Source organism: Calidris pugnax, unplaced genomic scaffold, assembly GCF_001431845.1.
Source record: "Calidris pugnax isolate Ruff unplaced genomic scaffold, ASM143184v1 scaffold211, whole genome shotgun sequence".
In the NCBI taxonomy this organism is placed as follows: Eukaryota; Metazoa; Chordata; class Aves; order Charadriiformes; family Scolopacidae; genus Calidris; species Calidris pugnax.
Genome location: NW_015091083.1, coordinates 6228975 through 6242323, shown reverse-complemented (window position 1 = coordinate 6242323; position 13349 = coordinate 6228975). Strand labels below are relative to the sequence as shown.

General features: G+C 47.1%; 1 protein-coding gene across 2 annotated transcripts in view; it reads left to right on the top strand.

Annotated features, from left to right (window-relative positions):
- The window catches only part of CCDC85C (coiled-coil domain containing 85C), a 111731-nt gene that overhangs the window by 61264 nt on the left and 37118 nt on the right, over positions 1-13349 (top strand). For both annotated transcript variants that reach the window (XM_014957458.1, XM_014957457.1), the window contains exon 2: positions 12067-12143. In XM_014957458.1, the coding sequence (XP_014812944.1) occupies positions 12067-12143 (77 nt within the window). The remainder of the gene's footprint in view (positions 1-12066; positions 12144-13349) is intronic.

Below are 13349 nucleotides of genomic sequence, written 5' to 3'. Positions count from 1 at the left end.
AAATTTCAGCAAAGGTCTTGTATATACGAGGAAGTTTTTGCAATTGCAACAACCCTGCTAAATCTTTTGAGGGTGGGATCAAAACTGCATGTGTTTGCGTGGGTTGAGATCTGGGGGCAAATATCTTGGGCAGCTTTGGTCAGTTTGAGTTTAAAGAGAAAAATACTGATTGTGGAAGCTCACTGTTTCTCCTTGCTGAGGGGTGGAGCAGCAGTTGTGCAAAATGTAAACCAGGGAGCAGGTTCTGGGATACACTGACATTCATTTCAGTGGATTTGCAAGAGGTAACTAATGGGGCGGTTGGGTGTGCAAATGTTCCAGATCAGCCTGTTTTCCAGAGTTTTCTGGCTGTGACAGAGTGACACAGGGCTCTGAATCCAACCTGACTTCCATTTGTAACTCTTCTTGGTTTCTGTAGTGCAAACTCAAGAGTCTTTGGGTTTCTGACAGCTACCTTCCTGTCTTGAAAGACTGTGTGGTTGGCTGGGGGAAGGTAGCAGCTTATTATGGGGGGTTGTGAACTATTAAAATAGTTTAGGATAACCTGGTATCCATTTGCCACATACTCAGTTTTCAAATCAGCACCTTTGTACTTTCTCTTGTGCTGCCCAAAGACTTGTAGACACGGACACGGTTGTCTCTGCAGCCTTCTCCAGCCCCTTCCACTGTCACGGTGCCTACGAGCCTTGACCATAGCTGGACTGTCAGTGCTGCTGATCCTGTTTCCTAACCCACAGGGTTTCCTGGCATTCCCCAGCTTGTCTGCATTCACTGAGCTCCTCTTTTTTCAGCAATTTTGGCTAGAGACCATATGTTGTTACTATAGTCATACCAAGCCTTGTGCATATCGGCCTTCTGTGATTTAGGACAGTGAATTTCTGTGGAAAAGCTGGAAATGGTAACGCTTAAAGATTAAAAACTCTTTTTTGGTGAGGGTATTAACTCTTGAAATCCCTGGCTGTACTTCCAAACAGCCAACTCTTTCCAGTACAAGCTTTTTATTGCGAATGTCCCATTAGTATCAGAGGTCTCTACCCTGGCTCTTGTTCTTCTCCATGTGCTCTTGCCAGCCTTGCTTTCTTCTTTGCCAGCTACCAGGCAGTTAGATGGGATTTTCTGCAGGTGATGGAAAACCAAACTGTGTGGCAGGTTTCAGATTACTGAATCTGACATGCCAATCAAAGGCTGCTTAGTGATTTCATTTTTGCCCTCAAATAATTGTCGTGCTTGCTTTCTGGAATTTAAGTGAAATAGCCACAGATTTTCTCATGTGATATTTGTACAACGTAGGCATGGAAAACAGAACTGAAGGGCTCCCAGGGTCACCTAACCCATCCCTTTGCCCCCGGGCAGACACAGCTCTCCCTAAACTGCTCCTGACAGATGTTTGTCTAAGCTGCTTGTGAAAGCCATCATCAGTGGCAATTCCACCATCTCCCAAGGCAATCTCTTCTAGTCCTTAAATATCCTTGTTACTAGAGAGCTTGCTTTTCTTGCGTGGACATGGAGAACAATTTATTCACTTCATCTTTTTTTGACAATCATTTACGTATTTGAATCCATTACTCCATCTGTGTTTAGTCTTTTCTTCTCCAGGCTAAACAATCTGTGTTCCTTCAAGCTCTCCTGCTAGATTATGCTTTCCACACTCTGATCCTCCTTATTTCTCTCCTGAATTCCTTCCAACTAGTCCGCATGAGTCTTGAAGCGTGATGCCTAAAACTGGACACAGATCCCTGTTCAAGATCTTTAATAACACTGGTGAAGGAGGATTACTTCCCCTGTTTTCTTGTTTAGGAAAGCCTGAGAGACCTGGGTCTGTTTAGCCCGGAGAAGGCTGAGGAAGGATCTCCTCAATGCTTATAAATATCTAACGGGTGGGTGTCAACAGGATGGAGACAGACTCTTTTCAGTGGTGCCTGGTGACAGGGCAAGGGGCACCAACTGGAACACAGGAAATTCCATCTTAACGTGAGGAAAAACTTCTTTAAGGGTAACAGAGCACTGGAATGGGCTGCCCGGAGAGGTTGTGGAGTCTCCTTTTCTGGAGATATTCAAAGCCTGCCTGGATGTGTTTCTGTGCAACCTGCTTTAGGTGAACCTGCTTTGGCAGGGGGGTTGTACTGGATGATCTTGGAAGGTCCCTTCCAACCCCTACAATTCTGTGATTCTGCATTACAATGTGATCCCAGGTACTGCTTTTGCCCCATTGTGGCACTGATTTGCAGCCAATTTATGAGTCGCAATAGCCCCCAAGATCCTTTTTCACAGAACTGCTGTGTGTGAGGAATCAAAGGATGCTGCCACAAGAGTTGAGGTCAACCTTGGCAGAGTCGTTGAGCGTTGCACGCTGGCAATGGGATGGGCTTAGCCTTTGGGTGCTGTTGTAGAGGCAGGGACAGCGGGTGCTGTAGCAGTTGCCAAAGTCAGGTAGAAAGGGTTGGGTGGTGGGAGGGAGGAAGTAACTGGATTGATAGAGGTGGAAATGAGTACCGCCTGTCCCTTTGGTTTCAGGGATTTTCCCCTGGGACTGTCCCCTCTTGGTGACTTCTAGAGGCTACAGCGTTTGCCGAGGTGCCCCCAAAAGGAAGGCATGGAGCAAAGCAGGCTACTCTTTCTGAAGCATCCACACCATCCCAAATGTTTTGAGTCTTTTGTAGCCGGTGGAAAGCCCCTAATCGGCTTCGGGGCTTTTTTTGACCGGGTCACGTGACCATGCTACCAAGATTAAAGCAGCACGAGGAAGGAAAAGAGGCTTAAACAGCTGAGGGTGCCTGGCAGGTCATTTTAACCTTTTCATAATCATTAAAGCTGCAGAATCCCATTAGCAGTGAGTGACTTGCAGCTCCGCTCCCCGGACGAGCACTGGTGACACAACTTTCTGCTCACCTCTGCCTTCCCCCAAGGGACAGTCTGACACAACCAGCTGGTAGGGCCCGAACTTCAAGTAGAGGGTCTGGCTGTTCCTTCCTGTGCACCGAGGAGTCCATTGGGATGAGAAGCACCCCATGGGTCTATCACAAGTGGAGGGTTTATCTCTCTGTATCTAAAATTAGACTTTCTTGGAAGGTCCTGCTTAGGCCATACTGTGGTAGATCAGCCCTTGTCCATCTGTGGCAACAGTAGAGAGGTACAGGATAAGGAAGATTATGATGATCTCCTAATTCACTGCTTTGGCACTGGTCAGTGGGCTGTGGCTTTACACTGCTGGGGTTGGTGACAGCAGGAGATGCTGCACTGCTGCAGTGCAGCTCTGACATGGGAAGCAGAGCTTTTTGGGTGGACCTACATTGACTAAGGCATAAGGCAGTCAAAGAACCTCCAGTTTGTTGGTGTTGCTCATCTTTTCCTCTCTTGCAAGTTTTCATGAACTCAGCATCACATCCAGTAGTCACTCTGGTCTTCCCCCGTCCTTCCTCCAGCTTCTGCATCTTTTGTTGTCTCCCTTTGTATCAGCTAGTAAGCATTGATAGAGCAGTACAGGTACCACAGTGTCTTGTCCTACTTTCTCTAGAGTTGCCCTTTCTGCACTCGGGCAATCCTTCATTGAGTACATCTATGTGGTTGCACAGTAAATGTCTTTCTAAAGTGGCCAAAGAAAACCTGAATTCTGCCTGGTGCCCCAGGCTGTGATGGGCATTGCAGCACCTGGAATTCATCCAGGGAGCACCTGCTCCCTCGGACAGTGCAGGCTTCCATGTGCAGGGAGCAAGGGGGGATGTAAATCAGTTTTCCTCAGTTACACGTACACCTGTCAAGACTGTCTGGCTGTGTGTATCTTGGACATAAATATTTCTATCGCTATGTTTGGTTATTGCATCTAATTACAGTCTTTCTACTGTTGTTTGAAAGCTCATTCTGAGGCTGAACCTCAAAAAACTCATGCTGGTTGTTCTCAGAGCAACGCCCACAGTCAGGTGTTAAAACACCACTTGTGAAACAAACGCAGTCTTTTCTTTGGTTGTTTACCTTCAAAATCTCTGGGGAATAGAAGGAAAGGCTTCCAAGATTTCCCCAGGAAACCTGGACAAACAGTTGTGACTCATAGTCAGGGCTGAGCTGGTCTGCGGTGCAGGCAGCACGTCGTGATGGGAGGGCATCAGAGCGACCCCGTGAAGGTACCATCCTTTGCAAGCAGGCTTCAGAGGAGAGCTGTAGAAAGCCCTGGAGAGCCAAGCAGCACTGCCTGTCTTTGCCCGCTCCCAGCAGCAGAAGAGCAGGTAGTGGTTGTCCCCCTCAGGAGAAGGGAAGCCTGGTGTCAGACTACAAGATAGGGAGGTGTTTTACCACCACCTTGTTAAGCAGGTTTTACGGGTTGGGTGGGTTAGACATCCAACAGGTGATCTCCAGTGGTTCCTGCTGTGCTATGCAGTGATAGAATAACTAACCCAGGGAAGATTGTAATGGAAAGGTCACCTGAGTAAGGGAGGAGAAACCAGTGGCCACTTTCTGATGGGACAAGACAGCTGTCTCCCGGCTGCGGTGCAGTACACGGGCACACACACACACATGAGCTGCTCCTTCCCTATCAGCTGCTTCCTAATGAAATCCCGATAAGATATCAGGAGCTCTTGAGCTGCTGTTGACAGTCGTGGCGGGCAGATGTTTTGCTGTGCGTGGAGATGATGTCATGGCTGGGAGTCGCAGTAGTGAGCTGTGAAAGCTGAAGTCAGGAGAGACCTTATCAGCCTGTTACAGACCGACTTGAGGCCGCTAAGCTCCCAGACAGGCCTAATGAACTGGAACTGAGTCGGGAACGTGCGGTCCTGAAAAACTTCAGAGCTCGTGGTTACAGGCTTGCTATGAAATGTTAATTAAATAGCTGCAGTGGCATATGTTCCATCCCACCAGAGCAGCACTTTGCAGCAGCACAGCCGTGTCGCCGGTGTGTAACCACTGCCTTGTGAGAGTTAAAGAAAATGTGTATTGGTCTGAGACCAGATTTGGACTGAGAACACACCTCTCGGCTGTTTTGACTAGCGTTTGGATACCTGTTCCCTACCTGAGCTATCACCTGCACCTTGAAAACAAGGCCTGATCCTACCAGTCATTCAGACAGATGTTCTCTTGGGTGGTTTTGGATGCTACATATGGGCCTTTTATTTATTTAGCACAGTCTAAGGCAGTGTCTGCTGAGTAACTGTTCTGAAGCTTCTCAGCTATGGAAATAACCAAGATCTGGCTTTTGTCCTCTTTCTGTAAGTGCCCTCCTACCATCTCTTTAACTCTGCTTGGCAGGATGCAGAGGAAGCTGCTCCCTACCCAACCCATGGTGAATGAGGTGGTGGGACAAGAGGTGGATCGGGTTGGTATGGTTTACTTGCAGAGTATCTTGCAAAGCTACAAAAGTCTGGGAGCTTCTGTCTGCTGTAGACCTTGTTGTTGCATATTTTCTTACCACATCCCAAGGTAGACCCCAAATTGTGCCCACCCTCCTACTGCAGAGGTAGAGGAATTGGGATTAGCAGCGTATGGTGTCTTAGACCTGAGAGAAGAGGAGAGTTTAGGCCAGTGAGCTTCTTCACCTCACTGCTGGAATACTTCATTTGGCTTTTATGTGCCTTCTGCCTGCAGACCTGCTCTTCCACCCACTGTCATGCTTTCATAGCTGCGTTTAGTGATATTTCCAGCAGGGACAAGCTGGGCTGGAGCCTGGGTGCCAGGCTGGAGAGCTGCCTTTGTTCAGTGGGGACAAGGGCTAATGTGGGGACAGGAGCCAAGTCCCTCAGACACCAGCAGCATCCTCCAGGTGCTGGAAGAAGTGGCTTCTCCCAGAGTCAGGGTGAGAATCACTGCAGAGCTAAGCATGCCAAAGTGAACCGAGGAGCACACTTGAAAGCCCTGTGGTGGTGCTGGAGCAGAGGGTGGCACCTGCAAGGGTAAAGTAACTCAGCAGTGGTTTTGGGTGTCCCTGCTCATGTTTGAGCCATCTGCCAAGTAAAGCCTGATCTGAAAACTTGCCTTGCACACCAGTCCAAAAGAGGACATTGGGAATGGGACTTGCTGGTAAGAGCAGAAAGATGGGGGCTGCCTAGTAAAAAGCAAGGGTGGTGGGTTTGTCCACCTCTCTCAATAATTTCCTTTCATGTCAATATAGAAAGAGACAGGAGTTTAATCTGCTTCCCAGCTGCTCTGAAAGAGTGCTGTTGCCTTAATAAATCAACTTCTTTACAAGATGTAACCGCTGGCCCATTTTTCAGCCTGCTTGTCTGTGTCAGGAAGCAAAACCAGCAGAGCAATAGGAATCTGAAATATGGTGCTGAAGAGCAGAGGTGCGATAATGAAGCTGCCGACAAACAGCGAAATATTTTATTGAGCACAGGTGAAGGCCTTTTTATGAGACGATCTTTGATGGAAAGGGAGGAAGCAAAGATGTCAGCATCCCATCAAGTGAAGGAGAAGGCGGCAGCTGGCCCCAAGGTGCAAACCTGGCAGAGCATCACTCTTTCCTGAGTCTTTCCTCCTTGGGTTTGGATTTGGAAGAATCCCTTTAGGGATGCAGCCTTGTTGGCAGGACATTGACAAAATATAGCTGTGCTTTGCTGTCTTAAATCATGCTTAGCTCCTGGGGAGAAAATGCAGCGGGTGTCCAGCCTTGTGGCTGGGGGTGTGGGGCACCTTTGTGGTGCAGGTGGGGATGGTGCTAAAGTGGGGCACCACGGTCCTGACCTGCCAGCCAGCACCCCAGCAAGACACTGCGTCACCCCCTCTTTTTAGCAGACACCGAACCTGAGTGGGATGCCATGGAAGAGGAGTAAGGCATCTCTTGGCTCAAGTCTGCTGGTATCGTGTTGTTTCGTGTTGTCGTAGGGTTTTTCGTGCTGGGTGTAGGGACCATCTCACTGTGAGAGAGTCCCATTGGAGGCATCTCGACAGCTTCCTTGTCTCACGGATGCCTACAATAACCTTTTCTTGCACCTCTGCTGTGAACCGCCCAAAGTAAAGGGAATGCATTTTTTTTCTTATATTCATTTAAGTGCTCAGGCCTCATTATGAAAAGGTCTTAAATAAAAGTGTCTCGATCCCAACCGTGTAGCTTGATCCCAACCTGTGCTCTGCGTGCTTGTGGTTTGGGGAAATGGCATACAAGAAAATAAGAACATTTATTTTGCTACTGTCAAAATAAATGTATAATTTATCATATTTACCCCTCTGACAGATTCCTCTGAAACCTCAGATGAGAATCGGAAAGGCTCCAGTGTCTCCAAGTGTCTTTTAAAATGACACTGTTATGTGCTCTGCAGGCTGAAAGGTTGTTTTGATTGTTAAAACAGTTTCTAATTTATGTTTTAAAAAAATCTTCAGGAGCCAGGCAGTTCTCTGCTCTCCCAGAGGCCATTGAGTTAAAACAAGGTAGAGTGATTTGTCTTCCCTCAATTTAGCTGTAATGAGTATTAAGTGGTTTATCTATGTGGAGAAAAGTTACTCAGCTAGATTACATCCAAGTTGAATTACACCCCGTTCCAGATGGAGTATATTTTTGAAGACAGTAAATCTTGCAGAGGGTGGATAATAGCAGTAATGCTCCTTCCTGGGCTGGAATGTGACTCTTCTACCTCTCGTGGAGATAATGTGCGGAGCTATATCCAATTAGTTTTTCAAAGGCTTTGCACAGAAACGGGACTTCAGGTTTTATGGCTCCGCAAACGATTTAGCTTCAAGCATTTGCATTGTACAAGTGAGCGATGGCTGATGGTGGTCATGGCTTTCACCCATTTTGCTGTTGCGGGTGCAGGGTGTGATGCTGGCTCTCTGTCCCCAACCTCCTCTTCTACACCAAGCATGATGGCTGCGACAGGGAGGGTGTTGGGTGGAAGGTGAGATGTTTTGATGGGAAATTCCTTCTTTCTGGTGCCATCTGGTCCATAAGGCACCACTGCTCATGCTTGCAGCCCCCAGGAGTAACTGGAAGAGGACGTTGGCCCAGGTGGCACCGAGTGCCAGAGCATCCTCCCAAAAATATTATCTGTGACTATGTGTCCTTGACCACCATCCTCATCTGCTTCCCTGCTACTGTGCATCCCCGTCACTATGCCACACTTCTGCAGAGCCAGCTGGCGTGGTTCTCTGGCCAGGGCAGGACAAGGTGTCAGGTCACCCGTATGGCACCAGCAGGCCTGGGTGGACTCAAAGCTGGTGTCATGAGGGGTGGGTACACTCCAGCACCCAGGACCGGGAACTGCTCGTGCCACAACGGAGAGAGTGCATTTGGGCTGGTGTAGGTGGAGCATTCTTCACAGCTGGTGGCAGGCTTTGACAAGGCAATGAGGACCATTCAATTTCTAATGAAGGGCATGAGGGGGTCTGAGCTATCAGGGATCCAGCTCTGCTGCCTCTCCTGGGTGAGTCAGCACAGCCGTACTTGCCCCATGGCTCTGGGGGAGGCAGAAGAGGAGGGAAACTCACTGATAAGAGGAAGGTCAGAGGCAGAAAAATGTTGGGAATGTGTTTCTTGATCTAATGTGGGAGAGACCCAGCCTGGGGTTTTGCTGCTCAGCTCAGCAGTGTTATTGCCTGCTGTTGTGAGAGTTATAGCATTTTTAAAACCTGAGATCAAGATACAAATGGCTCATCTGGCACCTACCTCAACACAGGCAGGTCCAGAAGATGGAGGCGACTCATCTCTGAGGGCACAGAGAGGGTGATGAGGACTGTGGGCACTGTTTCTCAGCCTTTGCCTGAGATGGAGAGTCTTCTGCTGACAAAACAACTCATTTGCTTTTTTCTTTTTTTCTCCATATATTTTATGTTGCTGTGGGGTGTTTCTGGTTGAGGTCAGACATCGTACATGGTTTGGAGTGGAACAGTCGTGTTTGAAAAATTCTAACAAATCTCAGAGTAGGCTCTCAAGGCTGAGGGTAGCTGTGGTGTGCATTGGCTCCTGGGGATGTAGGGCTTGCCTTGGCAAGGAGTACCCTTCTTTTTGCAAGGGTTATGAAACCAAAGTGAGGAAATAATTCTCTCTCCATTTCCTTTTCTTTGGCAGCCATGCTCTATTCTTTCCATCAGCCAACCAGACAGTCCTTGTAGTGTTCAGGACCTGAACACAACAGCTTCTGCATCACCATTCGTTGCTTAACCTTATTTTGCTGTAGCTGTTAGCAGAGCTGGACCCCATCACAAGCACATGTTGAAGAAGTTGCTCACCAGGTTCAGGTTTCCAACCTCCATCTAGAGTAACTTCCCACTGTGCTTGAACACAAAGCTGCTGGAGAGGACCTCCTAGAGTTTCTAGTGGACCTCTTGCAGTTTCTCTGCTTTCCCTTGGCCCAGAGCTGTGAGACAGGGCTTGTTTTCATCAGAAATAGTTCCTATATGCTTTTTTTTTTTTTGTTACTGTTCTTTGCACACAAGTGGTGTGGTGGTCCGCTATATAAACACTTAATAGAGATAAGAGAGTACAAAGGTGAGGAGGGGCACTGCATATAGCAGCTCCCTCCTGCTTGGGAAACAGGCTTGGACTGCTAAGGGGCAACAGACTTAGTCAGTGCTGTGGTTCTTGTGGAGCTTGTGTCTGTTACCAACATCACATTGAGATCTTCTTTCGCGTTATCTAGCATTTTTGCACTTGTTTATGCAGGTGTTGCTGGCTCTGCAATTTATGCATGCAGAGTCTCTGCTCAGTCAGAGGGATATCTCTGGTTCCCAGGGAGGCAGGGATGGAGCCTCTCCTTTGACACTGCTTTGAACCTTTCTAGAAACTGCTTTGAATGCCCAGATACTTTGAGATAAAAATCAGGACCTGCTGTATCAGGATCACTGCGTTCATTATGTAGAGGCACTTGGCTCTGCTGCTGCTGCCCTGGCAGCATGTGGGTACCGAGGAAGCTGGAGGGCAGGCGGGGAAGGACACCATATCTGCCCAGATCTGCTGATGGAGGGTGGTGGATCCACTACAGGAGTGGAAATGGTGGAGTCTCTGGTTGTCTTCAGACAGAGCTGGAGGCTGTTCTGGGGGCTGTTTAGCCAAATGGGTATTAATGGGCTGAACTTAGGGGCAAGTTAACAAAGTGTGGTAGCCTGGGGCACAGAGGAGGTCAGACCAAAGGGTCCACGGTCCTCCTGGCTTTGTGTTTAAGAATCTCAACCTCCTCTCTTACCCTGCTGGAAGACAGGTTCATTACTAATTGGGCAAGTTGTTCAAGCTGATGCTGAAAGCTTTCTGACTTAAGCACAGATCTTATGCCACATTCTGCTTGCCACCTTTTGATACACATGGCTAAATTCACAACTCTCTTGACACGAGGCCTTCATGGGGAAGGTGCTACGGGTTGATTGATCCTATAGCCTACTTGGTTTGCCCTCTTCTCCTCTGACCTGGAGACTCCTCCCACGCTGGGGCGGTTGTTGGGCAGAGGGAGTTTGTGGTCCCTGGAACTGAAGGTGCTGTTGCTGAGAACCTTACCACCACTTACACTGTTCACTGAACTTACATAGCTTCCTACGGTGTCTTCTTAACCTTTTTCGTGAGGCCTCATTTGGATTTCCTGGCTTTGGACAAAGCACAGTCCAAAAAAATAAATGGGCAAGTTTCCTCTGAGAGTGTTTGTGCTTTGGATGGGCACTTGACTCCGATGTGTTCCTGCTGTTCCTTTCTGCACAGTTTGGCACTTGTCTATGGCAGACACTTTTTCAAGCATATTCCAATTTTTCTCTTGAATGGTCAAAGCACTCTCAGTGATTAGCAGTAGCTTGCATGCTAGCTCTTCTGCTAAACTGCCCCCAGAGTGGCCAAGAAACGGCATTCAGGCTTGTGCCGAGTGCGTTCGGCAGCTCCTGGCAGAGGCAAAGATAAGCTCTTTAGCTCAGAGCCAGCCTAAACCTCACACGTGTTCATGGACGTGTGTTCCTCTGCACGGAGAGCCGTGGTGGCACCGATGGTCCTGAAAAGTGCTGGCAATTGGCAACGTGCACCAGCACCGTGACTCACACTCGGTGAGAAGTCCCTGTGGTTGAATAGCGGCTTTTGCAGTCACGATGTAATAAAATAACTGAGGTAAAACATAATTCCATCTTGCATTTGTGTAGAAAGCGTTTTGAGTTTTTTTTCAGATGCTTAAAGCTGCAAAACTCTCCCTCATCTGCCCCTGCTGTAACAACTCACAGCCTCTGCCACTGAAATTACAAGCGGAGGAGAAAGTTTGCAAAAATCCAGATGGGTGGAAGGAAATATTGTAAACTACTAAGCTATAATGAAAAAGGAGAAAAGGTTTTCCCAGGTTCCTTTCGTTTCTTCTCTGCAAAATTTGCAAATGCTTTGCTTCAAAGCACTTTCCAAAATAAGAACCAGATGTTTTGAAGAGCAGTAAGCCACCCACAGAGCTCTCCAGCAAGTTGTCTTCCACGCCAGGTCACCCTATCCGCTGTTGCTGTCTTATTGCAATGGTAAACTGGCCATCACAGCCCTTCAGGTTGAATATTACCATTTTGTGTCAGGGTGGCCTGTATTTTATTGTCCTGGTATTTTCCTGTTTAGTGTTAACGCGCTTCCACTAGATAAAACAGATGTCCTGGGTAGGCACTTGTTGTGTACGTCGGGCTGTGGGCAGGCTCCAGCTCTCTGGCCTTGCCATATACATGTCTTACAGCACTGTGAGTTGTGGCAGTGACCTCCTTGTAGAGCTGTGCCAGCAGCTTGTTTTTGTGAGTTTTTCAGTTGTTTTTGAAAGAAAGAGGCAGGTGTGTGGAGGGGTTGTTTATTCAAACCTAAAAGGAAACATCTTGTTCTGTCGTTGAGCATTTCGGTGCATTTTAGATGAATGAGAATGGCTTTCAAAGCGAGGAAATGGCTTTTATAAAATTGTGAAACACAGTATTTCAACTTCATTTTCCTTTCCTTCCCTGACCTCCCAACTTGGTGGCACTGATATGGATTGCTGTTGCTGAATCTCAGCTTTTTAGTGAAGAAGGCTTTTGGCAGAATCCCCTCCTCACCTTATACACTTGGGGCTTTATTCATTAGGTCTTTCCCAAACTTGCCTTCCGTGGAGTGGGAAAACATACTGTCTGACAGTACTTGCCTGTAACACAAGAAGCTTAAATGTATTTTTTTCTCTTTTCCTAAAGATTCGTCTTCCAACTATATCAGGCAACTTGAAACAAAAGTGAAACTGCTGGAGGATGACAACAAGCTTCTTTCCCAGGTAGGTGTTTTATTGCCTGATAGATATTAGTGTGGCTCGGTTCTCCTGCTTCTGTACTGTTGTGTCTGAGTGCCCGCTCCAATGCACAAGGGATTTTGGTGGATATCCTGCCAGGGGAAGGGCATAATGGTCTTTTCATAGCAACTGCCTACTGATAGAATTTGGTCTCCCTTTTTTTTTATCTTTTTTTTTTTAAAAAAGGACCCTCTGTTAGTGTCTGTGTGTGTTTCAGACATGCATTAACACCTCTCTGCAGAACACCTTGACCCATGGCTGCTCTAGGGGATGCTGTGAGGGTCTGGTGGCCTTGCTGTAGGGTTTTGTCTTGCTTGCCCATTTACGTTGACTTTTTTCTTGTTGGCAGAGGAGACAGTAGTCAAAGGACAGTCTTGGGAATAGTTTTGTGCAGTGCTGGCTACCAGCTCTTTTTTTTTTTTTTTTTTTTTGATCTTACTTAAAACTGATCAGACCTCTCCAAACTAGCACTTTTTACTTGCATCTGCCCTTCAAAGTCTATTCCACGTGCCACTGGGCTTTTGTTCCCTGCTGGTGCTTAGTGGTGCTGTTTTGTGTACAGCAATGTCAAGCAGCAGGAAGAAAACTGTCATTCTGTCTGGTGTGTCCCCTGGATCCCCTGTAAAACTCAGCACTTGGTCTAAACAGGGACACCTTTGCTGAATTCAGTGAAACACTCTCTATTTAAACCATTGAAAAAGTTTCCCCTTTTCTCTTGTTCTTTGCATCCTTTCACTGTTGTATATTCCCTGGCATTTTAAAGGGGTTTTTTTCTATACTTTGCTTCATACTTCAAGCACTGAGTTTCCCAGTCATTTTATCTAAGGTTTTTTCCAATTAGAAGGACTGGAAATAAAAAACCTCCCCTATTTTTTTTAAATAGCTCTTTGCCAGTTGATGTTGTGCTGTTCTTTGCATTTCACCAGGTTTGAAAATAGACTGCTCCAGGATCGCATGTTTCAAAAACATTCCTGTTTAAAGAAAACAACAAAAAGCTCTATGCTTACTGAAACTTTAATGAAATAGTTTTGTCAAACCTTCTTTTTACTGAAACGTACATTTTGACCTGCCTGAGCTTTTTTAAAAAGATTATCCCAGATTTCTAGTGTATTCATTGGCATGGGTAACCATGAAACAAAACTCAGAGGACACCAAAGGGTTAAAACCCCGAAAGAGTGCTCAACTCAACTT